Below are 21,212 nucleotides of genomic sequence, written 5' to 3' on the forward strand. Positions count from 1 at the left end.
TCAAATGAATCAACCAGCACGGTTTAGCCTTAAATGTCCAAGACTTAAGAAAGCTAAGTTATTTACTTCTTTCATGTGTGTGTGTGCTTTGAGTGTAAGGAATTTTCATGATTATAGTTTTGAGACTGGTTTCTTCATCTCGTTTTTGCTGTCATCACATTTCAAACATTTTGATCTCCAACCTTCTTCAGATGCCTTGTGCCCAACTTGAGAACTCAATCAAACCGTCTATCATGTACAGAAGGAAAAGGGTGAACATGATCACCTATTATGTGCATCAATTCGAAGCTTAAAGAAACAGCTTACATGCAAGGATATACCAGTCTTCTCAGCAGGACAAGGATAGAGACAAATACATAAAAAAATTAAAAAAAAAACAAGAAAAGATTATTCATAAAGAGCAGAAAAGAAAGTTATTACTTTAATAATCAAAATAATAGATTGAAGTTAATTTTTTACAATAACTTTTGAATTTTGAAGAGATAGAGGAAGAGCATTTTGTTTTCATAATTTTTATAATAAAATAAATGAATTCAAATTTATAAAAAGAAAATTGAATAGTTTCATTGTAAATTTGTTGCTTTTTCATATATAAATAAAACAGTAGGTGTGTGTGTGTGAATATTTAACTGAAACTCTTAAACTACTGTTCAGAGAATGCTGAAATTAACAGGAAATAGATGGTTTGGATGAATAACACGTACAGACATATTGAAACGCAAAGTGTTCATTTCAACTTGTCAACATATTTTTACTTCTTTCTGCACATTCCAAAATTCTATTCATTTCTTTAAGCCATTCAATATTAAATCTTCCTTATCGCTCGATAGCTACATTGGTAAGAGATGCAGCTGGAGCAGTAAATGTTTTGGTTTTGATTCTAGCAGAGAGCACCTAAGTCATTTTTTTTTTATTTTGAAATCACTACTATATATTAGGTACAATATAATATTCAATAGAGAATTGTCTTTGTAATAATAAATCTAAAATCTGCATGAAAACATATGTAAGCATATTTTACAACCTGATAAGGCAAGATGCCCCCTCCCAATGAAAAATTAAAATGGATCCAGTTATTGCCTTAGAAACTACAATAATGTTCCTTTTGACAAAAGAACTAACCAAAATTCCTTAAGAACCATCCAAATAGGTTCTGCAACATCTACGCTAATCTGATGGTTGCAGATCCAGTAAAAATCATGGATTGCATTTATGAGCTTTTGTTTTTGTCTTGTCCTCTTCATACAAACCCACATGTTTGCATATTTTTTATTCACCTTCAAATAGATTGGAATATAGCAAGTTCTCATATGTGTTTAGAGTTTATAAATTTGATTTAAGTAAAATTAGCATAATTTTGAAATCCAACACAAAACAAAAAAAAAAAAAAATTGACCCAAAATCAAATGTTATCCATTAGAGCTTGAAAACTATTCAGATTAGTAATTTAGTTAAATCTTCAAAGAAGTACTTTTTAAATCTGTTCAAGAAGTAAATATCTAACAGTTATAATTTTTTTAAACTAATATAAAAGTCCTTAGTTTCTTCTTTTTGTTTAGAATATTTTTAACAGAACGATGCTCTCCTATCAGTTTTCATACAAGCTTTTGAGCAACAAGACTCAGCTGATAAATACAAGATCATTACATATGAATTCAATTACAAAGATTATTACTATTTTTCATAGTAAATAACTGGAAGAATTCATAAACACTTTTGAACAGGAGTTTTTCTCTATTTTTGGTTAATATTTTCGTTTAATGATCAAATATGAAGACATTGTGGAACAAAAAAAAGGTAAACTTGCTGATTTTTTTGCATTCCACTTAACGATTTAGGACTTTATACTAATATTCTTAGAATGTTTTTTGTTGTTTATGTCAGGTTATTTGATAGATACAACTAGACGATCTCTAATTATTGCCTCGCTTTTTTATTTTTTCATGAGGTTTATACATTCATTCTTATCTTTATTATCCTTATTATTTAGATTAGCATTTATAAAAATTAGAGTTTTTTGTTTTAAGTAAAAAAGTAAAGAAACTTATTGAACACTAACTTCAGCCTGATAATATGAAACCGACAATGGTATGTAAACTCACAAAATTCTATTTCCCATTTTTTTTTTTTTTTTTTTACACATTCCATTTTACAGTTTTTCTCTTCTTTCTGTCAACATCAATATTTCCCTTTTTCTGCATTACTTAAACATTTTATATTCTCTGCCTCTATAATTTAGTATTAGCAGAGTAGAATAGTGTTAAGGAGAGATATAGATAAATAATTATAGGTTATTTGAGATATTTCTAATTATAAAAATCTCATTTTCATAAATGAATGCTTGTTGGATATAGATGTTTTGTTCTTTAAATTTGAGGTTCATTTTAGTGATTTTTTTTTTTTTGTTTTTGTTTTTTTTTTTTAAATTGTACAACATTCATAAGACAGCTTCAGATATTAGTTTGAACACGTCCCTGAGTTGAAACAAAAAAATATCAATTTTTATTTTCTTTGGTCATTGAAGTAAAGCTGAACTTGAAATTATATTTCATTCTTAAAATTCTGCATAAACATGAGAAAAAAAAATGTAAATAAGTTTTTGGAAATCAGTTTAAGAAAAGTTCACCGTTTGATTTCCTGTTGCATAATTTATGTCAAGAAGTTTATATTTATTAACAGCTTTTTTTTTTTATTTTAAGAATGAAGGTCTTTTAAACACATTCATTCGATATTCACAAAAATATGTAAAGGTAAATTAACAAATTAAAAATAAAAGAAACAAAATTAATTATTATGAATAGAGTTAACATTTTAGATGTATTTTAAAATTCAACATTACCCAAGAAGGATAAATTAGGCAGTAGCTTTTTGGTATTTTTAAACAATAGGCCAAAGTGCAAAGCTCTTAATTCTGATCACAGATTTTAAAAAATTGTAGCAGTTCAGAAATTGAAACAATTTTTCATATAAAACATCTTTAAGAGCAAATTTGCAAATGGCAATGAAACATGGCATTCTATACTACAGGCCATTTCATTATGTAATTGAAAAGAAAGGACAAAGTTTTTAAATGTTTGACTTTCAGAAATTTTTAAGAAAATTGAATCAAGCTATGTTTGAAAATAGATTAACATTCTGATCCATATGTAAGGATAAGAAAATGGGTTAACAGATAAATGAAAATACATATATATGCTATGGAAAACAAAGAGATAATTAAGATGCATGGTAAAAGATATGATCCATATACATATCTTCATTTATCCTTCAACATATCTATCCTTAGGTATGTTGAAAATGTTATTTTATGCATTGCCCTTGAAAATTCTCTAAAAATCAAACATGGTTTCCAGTCATGCTTCTCAGCAGCACCGTGAAGTGGCCTGTAGTCTAGGACAGTATACAATGAGACAAATTTCATCAAATAAAATCTAAATTGGTTACTTTTTAACTTTTTCAGATTTAGACATTTTTAGGAAACTGGGCCACTTTAATGGCCATTCATATTCATTCGGGACAATTCCATCGCATTTTGATTCAAAGAAAGAAAAGAGAGGAAACCAAATTTTTGTTCGTTTTGAATCTTTTTGCATTAAAGCGCGGTTGTTTGCTAGCGTATGGTAATAAAGGAAAAGTCGAGTTGTGATGTAGAAAGCTATGAAGACATCAATGGAGTAATGTTCATGAGCTGCCAAGATAAAGAATATACCAAAGAGATTGAGAACCCAAGTGATTGTGTGGATGTAATAAAATCTTTGGCGTGATGTATCTGAAATGAAAAATAGAAAAAAACAAAAACAATTACAATGGAAAAAGAAATATTTTTTAATGAAATTATTTTGTTCTTTAAAAAAACTTACACAACAATTTTAAAATCATTTTGCAGTTTGTTTATTTTACTAATGAGTCGCTACTCAAGAATGCAAGTTAATAAGATGGACAGATTGTTAATTGATGAAGAATATTTGAAAGGATTGAAAATGATGAATAGAATCAATAAAGTTTGATTATTTATGAAGGCAGTTTATGACATGTATTTGTTTACATTAGATTTGAAGAGTTATGTTGTAGTTTGCAGGGAGGCAGTCTCATGATAATGTGAAGTTCTTTGAAGGAGCTGTTTACAGAAATTGCGCTAGACACATAAAGGAAAAAAAAGGAAAGTTCTTTTCAGTCATAATAACACAATTTATTGGTGTGACTGTCTTATAAAGAAGGGTAAGAGATTGCAGGTAAGCAGGTGCTTAGGAATGGAAACAGAGAAAGACTACATCTTTTCTGTGAGAAAGGGGCTGTAGAAGACAAAAGAGATCATCACTTACTAGATTAAGCTTTAATATTTTATTAATAAAAATCTATACTTATTATTTTAGGTGCCACTAGAGCTGATATTTCCAAGAGATTTTTTCCACAAAAAGAATTTTTATTTAATCTTTTTGAAGAAATCTTGATTACATTATTGATTGTACAGAAAATCTTCAGATTACTGAAAACATTTACAGTTATTTTTTGTTCAATATTTGTGTTCAGTTTACTATGCAAAATTTTGAAATGTATTTTTATATAAGTGCAGAGTTATGCCCCTTTTAACAGAAAACCCATTCTTTATCTGCATATCGACGATTCTATCAATGTCACACTTAGTTTTGAAATAGTATTTTCATCACATCAGTAGTTTTATTAAAAAGTTCTGTAAACATATTTAAAAAAAAAAAAAAAAACGCACTTAGAAAGACACCCATTTATTTAAATATATTTTGTTAAATTACATTTGCTTTGTTACATTAAAAAGTTTTGTGTAAATAGAAAAAAGTTATTTTTTTTTAATCCTTAAAAGTTTTGTAAATATTTAATATTAAAAAACATGTTTTGTAAATATATATTTTTTTCTTTTAAATCTTAAAAAGTTCTGTAAATATATTTTTTTAAAAATCTTGCTCCTAAACATTCGACCATTTGACGTGTTTACAAACAACCAACGGCAATGTCAAGGTCGAACAACTGGTGTCACTTGAAATGTGCACTAGTATTCGTCTTCTGCTACGGGGTATCTAATCTTTACTTGATCCCATAGCCCTACTGATAAGTATATCCATAAGTTTTCCTGGCATTTTATTTTGAACTAAAAATAAAGCACCACAATTCTTTCTTTAGGTTTATTTCTTAAAGCCTCCAATGTATGTCAGCATGTAAAATTGACATTGAAGCAAATATGAGAATTTTTAACAAAATTAAAACTAGAAGCAACAAAATGTGAATTAAAACGTTATTGATAAATTCAAGGACAATACTTTTAATTTTTTATTAATAAATATTTATACTGATTGAATAAAAGCAAAAAATATACAATTAACATTTTTAGCAATAAATTTAGGAGAAAAAAACTTTTACAATTATTATTCTTAAATTTTTTTAAACAGATATCCTATATATAATGTAAATTTAAAAAAAAAAAAATCGGATTTATATTGAAGTTTTGTTTATTTAAAATGTGATTGTTGAAGTGTTTTGTTAGAATAAGGTTACATGAAATCTCTAATTGCCATCTACGTTTGGATGTGACATTTGTCAGTTTTTACTGTGGGGGATGTCTAGCTCCCCATAAAGGAGTACTACAGATGGGGAAAAATAAAAATCGTCCCAGCCTAGGAAAGAGTCTAGATAAACTTTGACTTATTTGCTAAGAAAATATTGATACAAATTAACAAATTAGGCAAATCCTCTACTTATCCTACTCTTAACTGGATACATTGTTCCTTTGATTCTTTCTTCAGTCACTTTCACTTGAATAGTTACCACAATACCACATTTACTCTATGGACTTACTTAAAATATCCATGATGATTTGAATCTAATTTATACTATGACTTCGACTCAAAAGATAGTTACCACATTGTGGCACATATTAAAGACAAAGTAATTAAGGCAAATTTTTATACTACATTGTATAGTTTATTGAAAAAATATCACAAAATATCACATTGTATAGTTTATTCACAAAATATCACAAAATATCACATTGTATAGTTTATTGAAAAAATATCACAAAAGGAAACTTATGTTACATTGTATCATTATTTGAACTTTAGATTTTACAATATTTTATCACACAAACTACCAACCAAGCACATAGATAAATTTTATATTCTATTTCCTTATTTTAATTTGTGAACAGGAAGCCAATACATAATTTCAGGCAAGTATACTATTTCTTGTAAACATCTCCATGTCCCACTAATTCCACATTACCAAAGACCATGCATTGTTGATTTTGTTACCTTACCAAGTAAAGGTCAACAGACTTAATAGCCTTGACTCAAAGTACAATGCACATACAGATTCACCCATGCAGTCACATGACCAACAGCTATGTAAGCTCCAAAGCTGATAACTTAGACAGGGGTTTTCACAATTTAATATTAAGTATCGGTCAAAGCATATGAAAAGGAAGAAAAAGAAAAACAAAGAAAAAGAAAAGAAAAAGAAAAACAGAAAGGAAAATAACTATCGTTTCACATAAAAGATTGGGCAAAATATGTCTAGAAGAAAACAGATTTTCAAATTAACAAAATTGCTTAAATGAACAATTTGAATATTCTCTTTTCTATTTCATTGTGAATTAAAAAAAAGTTGAAATTTTGAATTTACACAATGAAAAGGAATTCAGAACCTGCCAACCTGTCCCATAGATAAAAAAGCCATTATCATTCTCACCCAAACAAATTAGAGCGAACACATCATCGTCTAAATCATTTCTGAAAACCTGCAGTTATTAACCTGATATCCTAACTTGTGATTTTGGAAGAAAATGTCTAGCAACAACCCTGTTATCAAGAACTCAACCTCTCTGTGCTGTAATTGAACTCATTTACTTTGCTTAATGACTTTTGTTTGATTTACCAACATTCTCATACAAGGAGAACGCTTTAAACTATTTAACTTTTATGTGGATTATCTTCCAACTTGCCTACAGGTATACCGTGTGTGTGTGTGTGTGTGTGTGTATATATATATATATATATATATATAGACACGTGTATGTATACATCCATGTCTGTATGTTACTGAGCCATATCGTCTAGTGTTACTTCTAATGTATGTATAATGTTTTTCTGTTTGTCTTCTGCATGTGTGCATGTTACACATTTAATTCTTGTCAAGTTAGATGTATAATTGAGATAACAGTTCACAAAAACATTCATTTAACGCTGACGAATAGTTCTTTTACAACAATAAACAGATGAGTGTGAAACATTCTTTTGCAAACATATATAATATTCCTCATCTGCATGGCACAACAGAGGTAAACTTATCTTATTTCACTTGCTGCCTTCTCTTCTTGTGGTTGTCACATTGTAAATGAAGACATCTTTCTCCAAAAGAAACACCACACCATCAAGCTATAATTCACAGATAATGTTATTCATGCTCCCCTTGGAGTTTGCTGACATTTATCTTAATTCTACATCTCCAGTTGTGCCTATGGCTGATTTTATGGACCGCAAGAGATGAAATCTCATGGAAGTTGACAACTCCAGTCTTGACTATCTGTCTGCTAGTTGACTACCAAAAACTGACTTGTCTGTTTCGCGAATATATGATAACCTTATTTCTTTGTTGGTTATCTTACGTCATGCAACCAGGTCAATCTTATTGTTTTGGTAAATTGTTTTTGCAACTAAAATTCTAAATCTTTGATTATACAAATATTTAACTGGATTTATTAAATGCCAATCCTGTTTTATCATCAGAACCTTGTAAATATTACCCATTTCAATAACATTGTAACATACAGCAGCACCATCTTTTGTTTCCTTACTCCATTTGAGTAACCCAGCACTGTCTCTCGTAAGCAAATATTGTATATTTAAAAGGTGTTCTTTGCTCATCGGTAAGATATATTCTTTAGATTCCTTCTCCCATGCTAGATTTTGATGTTTTGTATTTCTTTTCCGTATTTATGTAAATATTTGTATTTGAATTTATAACTTGGTTGTCTTATGTTATTTTGCACTTGTTTATTGCTTCAACTTTACTTTCACAAGTGTTTTGAATTGGAAAACTCATTTCTTGTGTTCTTTTTTTATTATTTTCATTTTCTGGCATAAATGTTTTGTAGTCTTGAGCATAACTCTTATCACATTCGTAGACTATATTCTGTTTTGATATAATTAATTTAAATAGTATACAATGTTATTAACAGAAGAGTATTTTTCTTTTTCAAGATGTGAATTGTAATCAAATATTTTACAGAGTCAAACTTTACATGCAGATATGAAAAAGGATAAACTGCTCTATTAATGACCATTTAGAAAATTATTCCTATAGAATATTTTGATTGCAGAAATTCCCCTCTGGACCAAAGTACTGTAGGTTTGCAACAAAAAAATGTCACATACAAATTTATTATTTAGCCTAGGGCTGTACCGATTAATCGGTAGGTAATCATTAATCAGCCTAATCAGCCACTTTGCCGATTAATTGATAATCAACAAATTTGCCAATTAATCAGCCGAGTACTTACTTTTCTCTTTCCTATTAAATTTAAATCATTTCATCACTGCCAAGTGACTCATCAGATAGCTTTGACAATATACATAGTAACTACAAATTTAACTTAACATTTAATTAAGTGTCTGGTCACTATTATGGCTTTTTCCCTTTATTAACCAAAATTACAAAATACAATTTCCAATTTTTAAATGATAAAAAAAGAATTACAAACCAATTACAAAGTACAAATTGTAATTCTTTAAGTGAATAACTATAAACTGAAGTTCTGCACCTGCTGCTGCTCTATTTCCTCTTCTATTCTTGCTGCCTTCCTCCTCTGCTCTCAGTTTCCTCAGTATTTAAAGTTGAAATGTAGAAACATAGTTTTTTTATTCTCAGGACAGTCTGTTCCTCATAGGTTCATACACATTACCATCTGTACTAAAGAACCACTCACTCTCCTTTGATGAAGGTGGTACACTTAATTTTTAAAGTCAATTTACCCAACAGTGGTAAGATCTCCTGTGTCTACTTCCACCACTGAAATGGATCATCACCTCTTGCAACTAGTTGTAAAGATACATAATGGTCAAGTTCATTTGTGCACTTAACCATAAGGGATTTACTCCTTTTGAGTTTAGATTGTGATACTTGTATTTCTGTTGTAGTTGCAGTCTCCAGATTTAACTCGGCTTCTACCTACTCTAAGTTTTCATTTGTTATGTAAGTTATTCAAAGCTAATTTATTAAACAGGCTTGAAGGAGATACAGTTTTACATTCGCTGTGATCTTCTTGACCCTCAAGAGCTTGACGTAGTGTATCCTGGTGATTCTGCTTCATTATCATCAGTAGAAGATTCTTTTGAAATTTAAATTTGAATCTTGGATCTAGGAAAATAGACAAAAGGTTTTATCATTTAAAAATGAAAATCTTGTTTCCATTGATTCATTGAAATTGAACATATTAGCATTTTTATTGACTTATAATGAAGTAAGTTGCAGTTGGAATTGTTTAAATTGTTCACTAGTTGTAAGGATTCCACTAAAGTCAGAAATATGAGAATTAGATTCGACAGCTTTTGAAAGAAGTAACCGCAAAGCTAAAATTGTAGGTCTTATTGATATGGTTTAAGTTCTGTGACTTACTTCTTTGGTGATTTCTTCAAATAGACTCAATAACTGGACAATTTTTTGAACAAGTCCCCATTGGTAAGTTATTAAGGTAGGAATCTTATAGTGTCACAAGAAAAAACTGAACAAATCTGTTATTAAACATTCCAGTTTATGCAAATCATTCTGCTTCACATATGTTCCTCGGCCTACTGTTCTCATCTTGAGTGATTTTCACAACATTTCGGTCGATGTAACCTCCGACCTTCTTCAGGTGTATCTTGTCGAACTCAGGAAGTAAATAAAGGGTTCTGCTCAAAATTCCGTCCAAATTCCCCGAGTTCGACAGAAACATTCCCAAGTTCTCCAAGATACACCTGAAGAAGGTTGGAGGTTACACCGACCGAAACCTTGTGAAAATCATACTCAAGATGAGAACAGTAGTCCGATGAATCCAAACAATACAGATTGAACATGTACGTTTACTTAATTACATCTCCATGATAAACAAAGTGAAAAATACTACATAAAATTATTATATTTCCTTGAGGATACTATTTAAGAAGTACATGGTATAGCATTCTACAATATGTATTGATTAGGTATGCAATATTCCAGGTTTGTATATTTTAACAGTTTTTGTGATGAGTGATTTTGAAATTAGTATATGTTTATGACATTTGGTACTTTTTCTGCCACCTAAATTAAACATATCAGCATTTTTATCGACTTATAATGCAGTAAGTTGCAGTTGGAATTGTTTTTAAAAAAAGTAAGCATAATAATCATTATGTATAGAATTATATTAAATGTTCATATTTACTGTCATTTAATTCAGTTTTATTTGATGATACTTTATAAATTGTTCATCAGTGCAATTTGTTATTATAAATGTTCACTTTTCACACCTCAAAAATGAAAGCCGAAATTGAATTAAAAATAATTGTACTTTACTTTCTTATTGTCTTCTTATACTAGGAGCAGCGTTGCGGAGTCGGGGTCGGATTTCTAAAAGACTAGGAGTCTGAGTTTTTTTTATCCGACACCTTAAGTCCAATCAATTTATTTTTTTACATGGTTTTCCTGTTTGGTTTTACCAGTTTTTTTTTTTTTTTATTACATTTTTACTCTAAACAAGGCATATTGCCACTTTGATGTACTGAGCTACTATCAGGGACCTAAGTTGCAGGCGTACTATGTAGGGAGTTTAGCAGCAAGGTGTCTGTTCACATTAATACTTGAGCTTCTGCATGTCAGTACAATTGGGGAAGCAGGAGCCCGAAAGAGAATTCCAAAGTGTAGCAGTTCTGGGGAAGAAACGATTAGAGTAGAAGGCTTTCTTACATCTAGGGATCTGTGTAGGGGTGGGACTTCGCTGCTTGTTGGGTATGTTGGGGGTATTTTCGTCGAGGGGGTACAAGGGCTTGTAGTTCGTCAGAGCGTCCACCATTAATACTTGTAAAACAAGTAGAGGGATGCAACATTTCATCAGTGGAACAGAGATTAAAGCTTAGATGATATTTCAGGCTTATCAAGTTGGCGACTCTCTTTTGCACCCTGTTCAGGAGTGAGAGATTAGTAGCAGATGCACCAGCCAAATGTGACAACAATACTCCATACATAGGCGAATGGTGGCCTTATAGAGGTACAGGATACTTTCAGGTGTAAGTAACTTTCTAGCATGGTAGAGAGAGCCCGCCTACTTTGTAACAGCCTTGGCAATGATCTTGATGTATCTGTTCCAACTCATGTTCCCTGTAAACGTTAAGCCGAGGAGTATGAAGAAAGTACTTTCAGGTAATGTATCTTTAGCCATAGCTATCAGTGGTTGCTAAGGTTTCATGTAATTATTAAAGGAAATAAGCTTTGTCTTGGCAACGTTGAACGTTACCATCCATTTTTGACCCCATTCCACTACAGAATGAAGGTCTTCCTCTTGGCTTTCTACCATTACTCTAGATATGTGCTCATTAGTTTTCCCCACATGCCTGCTATAAACCATCGTGTTGTCTGCAAATATAACCATCTCAGAGACAATTTTATCAGGTAAATCATTTATGAATATCTGAAATAATAAAGAATTAAGGATCGATCCCTGAGGTACATCTGCATTTATATCATATTGTTTGGACGTATGCCCATCGAGAACAACTTGGATTCTTGTTTACTTTAAGAAGGATTTAATTATGTTAGATATTTGTCCAGTAATACCATAGGATTTTATTTTCATGAGAAGACTGTCATGCCATACCCTGTCAAAAGTCTTAGATATATCTAGAGCTACTGCCCTCCTTTCCTCTGCCTTATCCAGTGCTTGGTATATACGTTCAGAGATTACAGTTAGAATATCTGAAGTAGAAAGGGCTTGTCTAAATCCATATTGAGTGTCAAACAGAAATTTAGCAGCTGTAAGGTGGTGGACTAGAGCTTAATTAAGGATTCAAATATTTTGGCGAAAGGAGGGAGGAGGTTAATTGGATGAGAATTTTATGGTTCAGTTCTTTCAGAGTTTTTGTAAACTGGTACCACATAAGCAGTTTTCCAGCACTCAGGAAAGCAAGATTCGTTAAGGCAGTTGTTAAAGAGTGAACTGGAGCAACATCAGCAGAGCATATTTTTAATAGCACAGCCGGGATGAGATTAAGTTCACATGCTTTTGAGGTGTCTAGGTTTTTTATGATATCATGTACTTGAGAAGGGGTGATTTTAAGATCATCTTGTGTGGTTTCTGTCCATCGAGGAAAATCAGGGTTTGCTGGGTTCAAAATAGAGTTTGAGGCAAACTGACAAACAAGCATGTTAGCTTTCTCAGTTGCTGTGCAAACAACCTCATGACTGTTGGAGGGGGGGGTATTGTTGATTGCTCATTATTTACTACACAATTATAGATTTTCCAGAAATCACGAGTTTCTAATTTCTGCACTTCAATGAATTTCCTGGTGGTTTCAGTATATTCACTCTTAACTGTCGCTACTTCTTTCTTACAATTACTTCTAGCTTCTATAAACTTTTGTCTGTACAGGATTTGTGCCGGATAAATCTACGGTATGCATGTTGCCTCTGAGCAATGGAAGCTCCACAAGAAGTAACCATTGGAAAGAGTGGGGTTTGCTATAGAACTTCTGTGTAGGAACATGTGCTTCAATTGCAGCTTTGAACCATTCAGTAGTCTCATTTACGCACTGTTCCGCAGGAAGAGAAAAGATATTTCCCCATGGGGCGTCTCTGATGTGATCTCTAATGGCATCCCATTGCCTTATTGTAGTACTTTGGCGTTTGGAGTAATGGCTTTTCAGCTTGTGGTCGAGAGTTTAGAGTGATGTCTATCATTATCACAGCATGATCAGCATTCCCAAGTGGGCAATGAATATTTGTTAAACAATCCTCAGGAACTGTTGTCAGAAATAGATATAGAAGTGAGGCTTGCTTGTCCTGACTATTTGGGAGACAGATTGGGAATGTTACTGTCTGTGTCAAGAAATGGGATATAGCAAATTATGGATGACGCTATCAGCTGTGTCAGTGTAGTTAGAGAAGCCAAACCAATTTTTGTGGTGGGTGTTAAAGTCACCAAATACATGTATTTGGGCGCTAGTTTCAAGGGAGAGTGTTGCAACTATGCTGTCAGAGACATGAGTGATTACTGAACAGTTCTGGGTTAATGGAGAGCGATAAAGAATATACAGGTAGCTAATGCTATGTTGTAAAGTTAGTTTAAAGCATATGAAGGCCTGGTCACCTGATTCTAGTTTAGATTCCCAAGACATGGGAAGGGTGTTACGAATATAGACTCCAAGTCCGTGCACATGTTTGGACGAGTCTTTACAACAAAGTGGAAGATAACTAGCCATGTTAAAGTGGTTAGATGGGATACAAGAGTGCAAGTTAGTTTCACTTAGTGCTAAGATATCCGGGGATTTTGCTAGAAGAAATGATTTGACATCCTCTAAGTTAACTCTACGGATATTTGTAAATGCAAGGCTCAAGGGAGGAGGCGAATTCTTTGAATGTGTGTCTGGTTTAAACGGTTTTTTTTATGATTGAGTCATCATTTCATTTTATTTTGTAGTTTTACATCCAGGGTAGTTCGAACCAAGCTGGCCAAGAAGAAGGACACTATTCGGCTCCGTCAAAAAAGGATCGACGTTAAATTCTACATTTTTTTTCTCTCCTCCTTTGGAGAAAGACATTTGTTTAGAACTCAATTGGGTGGTACTAAACGTAACGTTAGTTTATTCTCAGTCATTATAAGACAAGTAGGTCTTACGACTGGAAGATTAATACCGGTTATTAAAAGACAAACGAGACTTACAACAGGTAAATTATTATTCTCAAAGGACTAACGAAGGAAACAACCGTGTGTTGAGGAGTTCTTTTCTAAGAAGAACAAAAATTAATTTTGCTGACGAGATGAGTAGAATATCACCCCTAGAAAGGAAATCCCCTCTTTGAAAGATTTTTCAACCGAAGTTTCCTTCAGAAAGGATATCTTCCTTAATATAAGAATTTATCCTGTATTTGTACACATAAAGCCTATCAAAGCGGCTTTATGGTCTTCTCTCCCCTTTGAATTAAAAGGCACATGAGCCTTCACAAAGGGAAAATACTTCTTTCTTCCATTTTAGGTCAAAGAAACCTTTTGTTTGTCCTTTCGGAAAAAAAAGGAAAAAAAAAAAAGAACATTTTGTCAAAGAAAGACTAAACATTTTGTTAAAAGGACTGAATTCTAAACAAGGACTGTTTTCCGTTTTTTATATGTTCTTTTCTTTCAGCCTTTCTTGCAAGTAAGAATTGACGTCTTTTTTGTATTTTTTTATATGTATTTTCTTGCAAGTAAGAATTGACGTCTTTTTTTGTATTTTTTTTATATGTATTTTTAAATGTTTCCTTAAGGGTTTTTTTTAACCCCAGCCTTGGGAAATAAAGGCAATCGATAACTTTTTGTTTTAATAAACTTGAATCATTTTAAACTTATTCGGGCCTGTATTTCTTTTGCTCTTTTCCATTAGTTACTCTTTTCCATTAGTTACTCTTTTCCAAGAAATTTGCTGTAAATGCTTTTTTTTTTTTCTTTCATTTTGTTACTATGAAAAACGGATTTTGGTGACGAACCCAAAATTCCGTTACTACCATTTCTTGTTTTTTTGTCACCACATATCAAAGCTCGGAAACCACTTGGGGATAAGGGTTATTGTGTGTACAGTACGTTAGTGTTGAGATTTGATAAAGTATCTTACTTAAGGGGGCGGTTCATCAGGAATTTGTTTATGTTGAACTTAAAGACATCTAAGTTGTAGTCTGGTGGGAAACAAGCGTGCACTTCTAAGAAAGAAGCTTTGTTCATGGAATCTACATTTTGGTTTTGGCACAGATAAAGAGTGGGAAAATTTTTGACAATGGTTTCAACTAGACAGGTGTTTTTCATAAAAGATTGGCAATGGGGGGGGCAGGGATTGGAGCTCAGACAAGCACTTGCCATGGAAGTAATGATAAAACAAAGACAGGCTCGCAACGTCTCTCCTGTGGGAGAGAGGTAGCAGGGAAAAGAAAAGGGCATCCCCACTAAGCTACGAAGCCTATTTTGTACTCTGTCAAGGCAAGATAGGCTGTTTTAGCAGCTCCTGCCCAGATGTGGCAGCAGTATTCCATCCTTGGACGTACTTGGCTTTTATATAGATAGAGAATTGCATCAGCAGTGAGATATCTTCTGGAGCGGTAGAAGGATCCTACCATTTTTCCAGCGACCTTGGCAACACACTTGATGTACGTGTTCCATTTCAGGTCCGGAGTAAAGGTCAAGCCCAGAAGCTTATCAAAACATGGAGCTTCCTCTAAATGAGAGCCATCCATTTCAATTGATGCCAGATGGGGATCAGAGCATTGATGATGTAAAGATAGGAGCTTGGTTTTAGATGCATTAAAAGGTAACCAGCCACTTCTTCCCCCACTGTACTACGCGCTCAAGATCAGAGGAGAGAGAATCAGAGAGAACTTTGTCATTTACGGCCTTTGATGTGTTGCTATAAATGGTTGTGTCATCAGCATAGATGTCAACGAATGATTTAAGTATGTGTTTTGGGAGATCATTGATGTAGATCAGGAAGAGATTTGAGCCCAGGATAGACCCCTGAGGGATTCCAGCATTAATACTGAGGGCCTCTGATTTCTGCCCATCAACCAATGAGCCTATCAGAGAGAAATGATTTAATGATTGAGAAAACATTTCCAGTTATACCGTAGCTAGAAATCTTGTGAAGTAGGCCTTTATTATTATTTATTATTAGATCCACCTTAGACAATAGAAGCATACAGGTTGTCATTGACGGATGTACATTCAAGCAACATAACATTAATGTGGGAGTGCCTCAGGGGTCGATCCTTAGACCATTATTCCTGATATTCATAAACGACCTCTCTGATAACATTGTGTCTGAGATGGGTATATTTGCTGATGATACAACGCTCTATAACATAACAAACATGAGGGAAGAACGGATGTACATAAATCTAAGATAATGGCAAAATCGTTAGAAAATGACCTCTAGACAATTATGGAAGGGGGACTCAAATGGATGGTAACATTTAATGCTAATAAAACTAAGCTGCTCTCCTTTAACAATTATAAGACGCCCATGCATGGAGTATTGTTGTCACATCTGGGCTGGTGCATCTATCACTAACCTCTCCCTCTTGGATAGGGTCCAAGAAAGAGCCGTCAAGCTAAACGGTCCCACTTTATCAACTAAGCTCCCAACCTCTGTCCCATTGCCGCAATGTTGCATATCTCTGTGCCTGTTTTACAAATATTTTAATGGACTGTTCTGATGAACTCGTTGCACTTGTACCCCCTCGCCATACATATCCCTGACAAACCCGCTTAGCAATAAGATCTCACCCCTTCACTGTTGACGTCCCTAGATGCCAGAAAGCTTTCTATTCTAATAGTTTCTTCCCTCGAACAGCTAGACTTTGGAATTCCCTTCCTACTTCCTGCTTCCCTGGTCGTACTGATATGCAGAAGTTAAAATGTTACATAAACCAACATCTTGTTAATCTTTCCTAGATACAGTCCCAAATAATAGCCTTTTACATCCAAGTGGTGATATGCTTTGTTAGGGGTGAAAGTGAGTAAAAAAAAAAAATAAATAAAGCTGGTATAGTGTATATGTGAGTATATTTATCATACAAGTGAATGTTAAACGTCAAAAATAATCTAGCTATAAAAGTGAAAGTGTCTGTGTAAATTTCCTTACGCAATAACTGTCTACAGACTCGAAATTTGATATACAGGGTACTGAGATTTGGGAAAATCTTTGTAATCCATTTTCGGCCAGAAATTTGGCTATTAAGGGGTCAAAGTTCAACGATTTGACCTTTCAGAACTCTACCAAACTCCTCCGACAATTTTGGGTATAAACAATTGAAATTTTAGATATAGGTTCCTTGGACATGGATCTAAATTAATAACTTGATTTGAGCCCAAAACAATAAATGTTAAGGGGTCATAATAGGGGTCAAAGTTTTTAAAAAATTGACCGCTGCGGTCTCTACCAAATTACTCAGACAATTTCTGGTCTGAACATTTGAAATTTTACATAAAGGGTATTCAGAGATAGGGCAAGCTTTTTAATCGGTTTGGGTCGAAAATTTGAGCTACCAATATATAAATGTATGTATGTATGTTTGCATGTCTGCCTAAAAATTTCGACAGAGGCGGTGGATTTTTACAAGATTAGTATCGTTTTGAAGCTCGACCCTTCAGACGGCAAATACAGAAAAATTGGCTAAAACATTAATTTCTTCACCCTCAACTGGGCACTTTTCAACAGGGAGGGGTCGTTTTTCGACGATATTTAAAAAAAAGTCATTCCCTCTTTTTGATTGTCTAACCTTAATTTAAACCTACGTCACTTCCGGTTTGGCGGTGGTCGTAACAGAAAAGAGGTCATGTTTTTTCCCCTATTCTTTTCTTCCTTCATGGTACGGGTTCAAGCTTGCCTTCCTACTACTACTTTTTTTTTTTTTTTTTTTTTTTTGCTCAACACACACCTCCAAACACCCGGGCAATGCCAGGCTGAAATGCTTGTATACATGAAAAGTAATTATAAAATGGTGAATAGATGTGGGAGGCTGGCGTATGGATTTGCAGAATAGATTTCCACATAAGAGTCAAGGAGTCTGAGTTTTTGTTGTGTTAAAAAAAAGATTTAAAAACGACAGGTATGGAAAATTTTGCAAAAAATTTTCTTCAGACACTCACTGTTAAATAAAACAATCTTTTTATGATGTTTATCCATTAAAAAAATAATTGTACATTGCTTTCTCTTGTGGTAGGTAGCAATTTAAAAACTTGATATCCGAAAAAAAATTGTTCGGAATTTGAATCTAGGCTGATGTAGTATTAGCAATAGCATGGCATAAACAGACGCATTTTTTTGTTGTTGATTTTTATTCCAGATCAAACTTCTTTTTTAAATTGAAAATCTGGTAATAAAAACAAATTTCTGACATGTTTAGTTAGAGCTATTTTGTTATCAACCACAAAAATATTTTAAAAAATTGGATAGTAGTCAAATTTTTTAAATATCTAAACAACCAAAGATGGTAAATATGATTGTTCAACAATTCTATTTTTCATCTTTTTAAAAATGTTTTCAGTGGATTTATTATCGAATGGAAACTAATCTACACGATTATAAAAAAAAAAAAGAAAAATTAATATTTGAATATTTGTACGAGGTGCTCAGTTAAGAAATAAAAACGGTAGAAAAAGACATGAAATGTAATTAAAAATCAAAATAAAATTAATTTAAAATATTTTTAACAATTTGTCAGCTTCAACAAAAAGTTGTTTCTTCTTCTGTATTTAAATAGGTGGGACAAAAAATACTTGATATTTTTCCAAATGTCACATTTTCTGTTAGTGACATCACTTGTTTTAAATAGCATTTATTTTTATCTGTTTGTCGGAATTCTTGTAAAGTTTTACAATAGATGTCAAACACTCACTTAAAAAAAAAAAAAAAATCGCTTAATCCTACATCTAGCCCTAGGTAGAAGTGGCAAGCCTCCTCCTAAAACCTTTAGCCCTAACAATAACGTTAAGTACAAGTAACAGAGCTCCCCACCAAACAAACTTCCTCGGTAAGCTGCATATAAGCACAAAAAAAGACTTTTCTTTAAAGAAAAGTGCACATGATTAATCTCCCATGAAAATAAATTGGTCAACTGTCCTAAAACGCTAGAATGATCTCGAAATGGTGAATTATTTAGCATTAAATTTATGTGGAACCAACCCCACTCTAAATTCTAAAATTGTTTTTGTTTTGTTTCTAAGTCTCCAGGATGTTCACACATAATTTTCCTTAGTCCTATCATTAACTCAAGGTCAGAGTGGCAACCTCCCCACCTTCTCATAATTGCACAAAGACTCTCTTAAAACCACACATAATCGCCTTTAAGAAAAAAAAATTGGTTAACTACCCTAAAACTCTGGAATGGTTCAAAATGGGAAATCATTTTACATTAAATTCTAAAATAATTTTTGCTTATCTTTTATTAAAATTTTTCAAGGTATTCATATAATTGTCTATAAAGGTAGAATCACATATTTTGGAGAGATGATCAGATGGGGGGGGGCATAACTGAAGGTATTAATCTACAATAATACCAAAGAAATATTGCAATATACTCATTTTTAAACATTGCTAGAGATCGATTTCAGTTTTTTGTACATAAGTAAAAAAAAGTTCAACAATTCAACCGGGAGTTCCATAATTTCTTTTCTTTTAATGGATACATGGCCTTTTTAAGGAGTTGCAGAATATTTATGTGCAGTTACTGCAGATTACTTGAAAACGATCAATTTTTGGAGATTTTCAGTAGCATATTTGGATTCCTTGCACAAAAATACACATATATAGCAAATTTCATTGCTTAATCTTGTGCTTTAACAAAGATATAGCATTTTTACTGAAAAAATAGTGTAAAAAAATGTGACAAAACGTATATGGTCTTAAAGAAGAAAAAATATCCAAACGTGTGAGGCACAAAAATAGTCATAACTTCCTTAATCTTAATTGGATTTTTAAAATTTAAAAAGATTCTTTTGTAGCTTATCAAGCTCTTCAAAATATACCAATATTGATATATTTTAAGCCATTTCAATTTTTTCATGTGTATTGCTAATTAATATCCCAAACATTTTTTTTTTTGGCCAATATTGATTCTGTAGTAGTTTGGTGTTTTGCTGGAAGCTTGTAGTTGCTGCCACTTGTTTCTGGAATATCTGTCCCTGAATATTCATTGTGCCTCCTTTTCTTATTTGCAACTTTTACTTCTTTTGAATGAACCTTTCTAAGATGGTTTAACATATTAGTCAGTTTTTGCTGATTTGCCATCCTTTGAAATGATGGTTCAACATAACTTGCAAGCAGCTGTATTTTTATTCTTAGGATTGACATCAAAATACTTCCAGCTGAAACTGGTTGCCATAGTGGTTGAAGATTGTCAATATTTAGTTAATTTTTTACATATTTAAATTACATACGTCTGATATCTAATTTGTGATTTATCTCAATGAAATATACATTACCTAAACTATAAAAATAAAAATATGTAATGGTAGCAAGAGTCCAAAAATGGGAAACAAAAGTATGATTGATGAAGAATGCTTTATTTTTGGTTTGCACATCATTGCAATTTACTGTACAATTCCTCAACATGAGAACTGAAAGATGAAGCAATAATTTTCTTTGACAGTGATTTAACATAAAAAAATAATAATGTTAATTCGATAAGAAGAGAAAGGAAAGGAAGGAAATTTTCCATATGCTTACATCTATTCAGTGCAGTTTACATGTTAACACATCATGCCTTTAATTTGATAATGTGGTGTAGACGATGCATGCCTCTTTGATAAATTTACACTGGCAAGCAAAAGAGGGAGTGGACTTCTTTATTTACAATATAATTAATATTAGTATCATTTATTTACAATATAATTAATATTAGTATCATTTATTTACAATATAATTAATATTAGTATCATTTATTTACAATATAATTAATATTCGTATCATTTATTTACAATATAATTAATATTAGTATCATTTATGATAAAAAAATTTAATATTAGTATCATTTATGATAAAAAATTTTAATATTAGTATCATTTATGATAAAAAAATTTAATTAATATTAGTATCATTTATGATAAAAAATTTTAATATTAGTATCATTTATGATAAAAAATTTGTTGATAAATTAGAAAACCTTTTAATCAGCCGATTAATTGGTAATCGGACAATTTGATAATCGGTACATCCCTAATTTAGCCACTATCTTATATAACTTTAGAATGACATTTTAGACACGTTTGAAAATCCTACATTCCATCCTAGGAGAAACATCATCACCATCACAACCATCTTTAGAGAAATTAATTCCTACTTTTCTTCTAAATAACAAGTCCTCTTACCACTCTCTAATCACTGGGAGGTATTCTAGACTTTGTAACTGGATCATAAACTCATTGATATAATATAATCTTTCCCTTTTCCATTACAAAAAAATAATAAAGTCTCTCCCAACTAATTCCGCTCCTTCTG

The 21,212-nt window shown here is 32.1% G+C and overlaps 1 protein-coding gene across 2 annotated transcripts in view; it reads right to left on the reverse strand.

Moving 5' to 3' along the window:
- Positions 1–2,355: 2,355 nt before the first annotated feature.
- LOC145276842 (sphingomyelin synthase-related protein 1-like) overlaps positions 2,356–21,212 on the reverse strand; it is a 195,543-nt gene continuing 176,686 nt past the window's right edge. The window contains exon 5 of one of the 2 annotated variants that reach the window (XM_080128205.1): positions 2,356–3,769. In XM_080128205.1, coding sequence (XP_079984331.1) covers positions 3,441–3,769 — 329 coding nt within the window. In that variant the 3' untranslated portion in view covers positions 2,356–3,440. The remainder of the gene's footprint in view (positions 3,770–21,212) is intronic. The other variant, XM_080128206.1, reaches the window with a different exon arrangement.

This window comes from Euprymna scolopes, chromosome 5, assembly GCF_053919585.1.
Source record: "Euprymna scolopes isolate OS-2025 chromosome 5, ASM5391958v1, whole genome shotgun sequence".
Classification (NCBI taxonomy): Eukaryota; Metazoa; Mollusca; class Cephalopoda; order Sepiida; family Sepiolidae; genus Euprymna; species Euprymna scolopes.